At 37.9% G+C, this 5,959-nt stretch overlaps 1 protein-coding gene across 1 annotated transcript; it reads right to left on the bottom strand.

The window, feature by feature from the left end:
* Positions 1–3,391: 3,391 nt before the first annotated feature.
* On the bottom strand, positions 3,392–5,705 carry LOC110923925. The gene is made up of 6 exons (XM_022167978.2): positions 5,555–5,705; positions 5,166–5,464; positions 4,457–5,090; positions 4,144–4,362; positions 3,942–4,060; positions 3,392–3,864 (listed from the first exon to the last, which is right to left on the bottom strand). Exons 1-6 carry the CDS (start codon positions 5,703–5,705, stop codon positions 3,463–3,465), a joined length of 1,824 nt encoding a protein of 607 aa, XP_022023670.2. The 3' UTR covers positions 3,392–3,462.
* Between the last annotated feature and the right edge of the window lie 254 nt (positions 5,706–5,959).

The following is a 5,959-nucleotide window of genomic DNA, read 5'->3' on the forward strand; positions in this document are numbered from 1 at the left end:
AAAAAAAAAATCGGGGTGTTTAGCGGTTCCAATAGAGTTTTGTGTAAGTCTTGTACTTAGGACTTGCAAAATTTCAAGGTTTTAGCATCCCCCGCACTTAAATTACACATTGTCCTCAATGTGTCCCAAAATAAGTTTTTAGGTTGATTGAATGTGTAAAAAGGTGTGTTGAAAGAAAAATTTATGTTATTGGGCGTCTGGACACGGGCCGTGGTGACCTGGCACGACCTCGTGTTCAGATCGCCAGTAACAGAAGGCTGGGCACGGGGGCGTGTTCAGTGAACACGCCCCGTGTCCAGTTACCTGGACTGGGCGATTTTCTGCAGATCCTTCAGCACGGGGCATGTTGGCTGGGCACTACCCATGTTGAACTTGCTGTAATCAAGAAAAAGTGTCGGTTGGCTCTGTTTTTGTGCATGGGGTGTTGGTTCAAGCTTCCCTTAGTATCCTTCACCATCCCGAGTGTGTTTTACCCACAACATTATCCAAACACCAAATAATTTTGAAAACCATCATTCATTAAATAGAGAGAATTACATAAAGTCCTAATAAAGCATAAACATAGATAAGTAGGTCAAGAAACACTAGAAATCCCAAACCGCAAAGAAGTCCTAGCCTATAGTTTATTTTAAGAGCAAAATTTCCGACAAATATAATTTTATTGGTTGAATGAGGCTTGAAGAACTTCTCCTCCGGGTAAGGTCCCTCACACGTCGTTGAGCCATTCTTCTATCTCCCGAGGGAGAAGAAAAGCAGACTCATTGGCATCATCATTTTGAGGGGGTCTGACTTCCACCGAAACTTCTTGTAAATTGTCAAGAGGAGGTTCCGCGGGGATGTCATCCCACCCGGTGGGGTTATTGACTACAAGTGCTAAGTTCCAATCCTCTTGGGGAAGGATAGGTTCCATAGGAGGTGTCACAAGAATGGTCAACCTCTGGTGCAAGAGGTTGATTTCTTGGAAACTATTTTTCAGCCCCACCGTAAGATAATTTATACGGTCGATTAGGACGTATTCCACGGATGTCATTTCGTCGAGAACTTCTCGTAGTGCCATCACATAGCGTACAAGAGTTGCTTCGATTGAAGGCCTTCGTTCCCTTCGACTGTTTCTGGAATGTGCTGAAGGGGTTCCACTGTTTTGGCTTGACATTCTATGAAAATAAACCGAAAATAGTTCATTTTAGTGAAACAGTACCTCGGACACGGCCCCGTGCTCACTGAGCACGACCCCATGTTCACCTCTCTGCAGATTTTTGGAACAAGGAATCATGGAGCTTTAAGTTGTTTTTCCGACTTTTGAAGCATTTTTGAACAGAAATAACTTAAAATAGTGTTGTAGAACTTTATTTTCAACAAGATTCCTTGAATAAAAATCTAACAAATATAACGTTAAAGCTTGAAAACATGGTGATTCCAAGCTTTAATGGAGTTGTTTTGAGGAAAAAATGAAGAAGAAGGCAATGGACAAAAGTAGAAAAGACAAGATGGTTGTTGAAAACCTTCTTTAGAATATACCTAGTATGGTATGTGTGAAGATCTCACCAAATCTCTGTCTTTGGAGTGGTCCAAATGTGCAGGAATCTTGCTGCATTTATAGAAAACGACAGCACGCTGGACACGGCCCCGTGTCGACTGGACACGGCCCCGTGTGCAGACAAGATTCTGACACTTTTTGTTCGTATTCTGACCAAAAGTCAGAAGGGAATCTTTTTGGTGGACACGGGGGCGTGCTGACCTGGACACGGCCCCATGTCTAGAGGCTGTTTATGAAGTTTTGTCTATTTTAAGGATTTTATTCGGATCGGGTGGCTCCTTACTGGACGGAACAACACCGAAATGCCTGAGATACCTAAGTTGCCCTAGGTTTAGACAAGAACGCAAGAGGTTATCGGTCAGGGTGATTCCTATGCTAAATGTAGGTGGACAACTCCAACCCTTTTCTGGGCTCTCGTTAAAGAATGTGTATGTCGAATCGCTCAGGTCTATGTATGCATCTACGGAGGTCGATGGGGAGTCCTTCACGGCACAATCGACACAGGGACGACTATCCCTCAAGTCTTCGCAAGAGTTAGAGGTAAATTTAGGAGTGGCAGTGTTGTTTTTATCCGAATGCGTCCTTACTAATTCTTCTTGGGCGTTGTCTTGAGATGAATTAGTTATGTCAGTCTCAAGCTCTTTTATCCAATTAAGAATTAGATCTTCTAATTGAAAAAATTCTTTGAGAATCAATTCATTTAGAATAGATGATTGAGAGCATTCGAGTAAGAGATAAGGATTATTTTTACTATCGCCCCTCTTAAGGCTACAGGAAAACAATGGGTCTATATAGTGGGTAGTGTAATTTAAAAATAACATTTTAAATTTTCGTGAGTTCCGCCACATATTTGACACCACGTACCATAAGAGTAGCGGTAGTAAAAAAAAATCAGTATCGCACATAGATGTGTCAGAAATTACCAACCGTCGGGATCTTACGGTTCTGTTTTTCAGTAACTGTTGGTTGGGCACGGGCCGTGTTGGTTGGGCACGGCCCCGTGTTCAGCTACTGGCTGACTTAAAACAGGATTGCCAGTACCAAAGATTGGGCACGGGGCTTGTTCAGCGGGCACGGCCCGTGCTGAGCTCTGCACTACTAAAGATTAGGCCGTTGATTCCTAACTTTCTTAAAATCCTTGTGTCCCAGGCAACGACACCAAAAACTTGATGTGTGCGGTGTGTTATATAATTTTAACTATATATTTTTAGCCCTTTTTACCACTTAGTCAAGTTTTAAATTTATAAAACAAGATATTTTACTAACACTAAACACACATATGGGCAAGTGCACCCATCGTGAACGTAGTATAGCGTTGGTAAGATACCGAGGTCGTCCAAGAACACAAGAGCTTTTAGTACCGGTTTATCCTCAATGTCTAATCAAATCAAAATTTTAGAAAAAGGTTTTAATCATGAAAATAAAAACTAAAAATGCTGAAAATAAAAATAAAATAAAAACAGATGGACAAGATGAATCACTTGGATCCGACTCGCCTTTAGTGTAACCTTTGATGTTTTCCGCACTTTTGCACTTTTTAAGAGATTATCTTAGTTATTGTAGTAGGCCCCTCTTTTGAAGGTGATGTTACCCTCTATGCAGTTAATGCGGAAAAATATCGGTTATCTGTCAAGTACCGATATTTGAGATATCGTTTATCGCGGTGAGATATCGGTAATTTATAATATCATGCATAAATATATATATATATATATATATATATATATATATATATATATATATATATCCAGACCCTATATGATATATATATATATATATATTCACATCTAGAGCATATATTTATATACTAGAAGTCTAGAACTTATCTAATATTAATAGCAAAATAAAGAAGTGTTGATCAAGATCAACCAAGGCAACCGATTGTTCATTTGTTCATCATAATTCATAACCTAAAACACTAAAACCTAATCATAAGACATAAAATCTTCCTCCGAGTCCACATCAACCATCTGATCCAATTGTACATTAAGATCATCTTCCACATTGATTGGAACATCATCATCATCATCATCTCTATAGCGTGATCTTTTGGTCCTAGTACTTGGCCCAACTTCTTCGTTTCCTCCCATGGCCTCTCGTACATCCGACCAACGAAGACCATCTGTACCCTGAACAAAGTCTTGAAGCTCATCTTGTGTTGGTGTAACCCAATCATCATTTTCCTCTACATCTCTCAACAAAATGGGATCCAAAGATCTGTTGGCTTTTAATGAGTTGAAGCGCCTTTGTAACCTTGTGTTGTATTGAATGAATACAAGATCATTGAGTTTTTGTTGCAAAAGACAATTTCTTTTCTTTGAGTGTAACTGAACATAAAGAATAAAAGAAATACTTAACGAAGTAAATAAGTTAAATTAAATGTAATTTAATAGAAATAACTTACATTGTCAAATGTACTCCAATTGCGTTCACAAGGTGAAGTGCTACAAGTTTGACTGAGGACACTAATAGCAAATGATTGGAGCAAAGGTGTGTCGATCCCATATGTACGCCACCATATATCTACATTTAATCATTTACATATTTGTTATAAATAATTGGAGTGATTTAATAAAATAAAATAAACTATATATATATATACTTACATGGTGCAACTTTCATTCTACCCCTTATAGCAGCCGCGGATCCAAATTGCCCAACTGAATCAATGTATAGATTCAAGTCCTGCCTCACTTTATCATTCTCCTCTATAATGGGCACTAGACAGTCAATAGCCTCGTAAAGTCCCGTCAAAACTTCCGCGTTCTTTTTTTTATCTTTCGAATTTTCCCCATGTAAAATAGCGGGGTTCAAGTAATATCCAGCTTCAACACATTAAATAACGAGTTAATATTAAAAGTAAACGATCTATATTAATTTAATTTTATACAAATAAATTTTAAGTTCAATAATTAATACCTGCATGTAACGGGTGATGAAGTTGGTCGGTCCATCTTGCTTGAATCATACTTTTAATTTTACGGACAAGTTTTACATCAGTTACATTTTTCGTGATTTGCTCCTTTGCTCTAACCATTGCAACATAGATATAACCCATACTTGGCTTCTCTTCCGTATCAACCAATCTAATCACATCAACCAAAGGAGCTAGCACTTGACAAGCTAGTTGTATGTTGTCCCAAAATTCCGTTTTTCCCGCTATTCGCTCGACTCTCTTTCCAGCCACTGTCTTTGAAAAACTACTTTTCCTCCATTCTTCAGAGACAAACAATACTTGAATATGATGTCGATTCTCGTGGACACTCTGAATGGTATAAAACTGAGTTGCAAACCTAGTTACACAAGACCTGTGCAACTCTTTGTTTTTTGTCAACTTCCTCATTAGATTAAGAATCCTTCCGTGGTTATAAATGAAAACCACAATTGCTCTTGCATCAGCCAGGGTAGTCTTTATCTTTGGTATTTTCTCACCAATATCTTGAATCATGAGGTTCACACAATGTGCTGCACAAGGAGTCCAAAACATCCTAGGATGTTGTTCTTGTAAAATCGTTCCAGCGGATTTAAAGTTTGACCCGTTATCTGTAATGAACTATAAGAAACAAAGTATAAGTCAAAACATAACAAATAATATTTTATGGCATTTTTAACAAATATGTAGAAGTACCTGCACAATGTTCGCCTCTCCAACTTCTATTATCACCTCATTTATCATCTTCACAATTAAATCAGCACTCTTCACATGCTCCGATGCATCAATTGATTTCAAAAATACCGTTCCAAAAGGACAATTGACTAGGAAGTTTATCAAACACCTTCCTTTCCCGTCTGTCCAAAAATCGGACATGATGCTACACTTATATTCTTCCCAATGTGGCCGAAACGAATCCACAAATTCTTTCGTTTCTTCCAACTTTCGTTTCATCAATGACACACGAATATTATGATAAGATGGAGCTGGCATACCTATAATAATGTAATAACTTATAAACTTTAAGTAATAAACAAATTAATAAATAATAAACTATCATTAAATCTTTATCACAATTTAAATACCTCTTCCATAATCTCCAATGGCATTGATCATATCTTGGAAACCTTCATCACGTACGGCATTGAAGGGTAAACCAACCGAATAAGCCCAAGTTGCAAATTTATCCCAAGCTTCCATCTTTAACTTCTCTTTTATTGGATTATTTCTATCCATTGTAGTTTGCTTTGTTTTTCCATGATCGGTCTTAAACATGCTATCAATAGAACCTCGCACATTGCTAGAACCCACAAATTTCTTTTTCTTTGAAACATTTTTTTGTAACAACTTCTTGTACATTATATTGATCGTCCTCATCCTCGTCTTCATCAACATCAATTGAATGTGTTCTAAGAATCTCCATATTTCTTTTCTTTTCTAGTTGTACCTTTTCCTTTTCTTTAATTGACGCTGAGACTCTTTGCTGGATA

Source organism: Helianthus annuus, chromosome 17 (genome assembly GCF_002127325.2).
Source record: "Helianthus annuus cultivar XRQ/B chromosome 17, HanXRQr2.0-SUNRISE, whole genome shotgun sequence".
In the NCBI taxonomy this organism is placed as follows: Eukaryota; Viridiplantae; Streptophyta; class Magnoliopsida; order Asterales; family Asteraceae; genus Helianthus; species Helianthus annuus.

Coding starts and splice junctions, on each gene's coding strand:
- LOC110923925 (XM_022167978.2), bottom strand. CDS start 5,705: ATGGATAGAAATAATCCAATAAAAGAGAAGTTAAAGATGGAAGCTTGG. Junction 5,465..5,554: donor CATTGGAGATTATGGAAGAG/GTATTTAAATTG, acceptor ACATTATTATAG/GTATGCCAGCTCCATCTTAT. Junction 5,091..5,165: donor GAGAGGCGAACATTGTGCAG/GTACTTCTACAT, acceptor TGTTTCTTATAG/TTCATTACAGATAACGGGTC.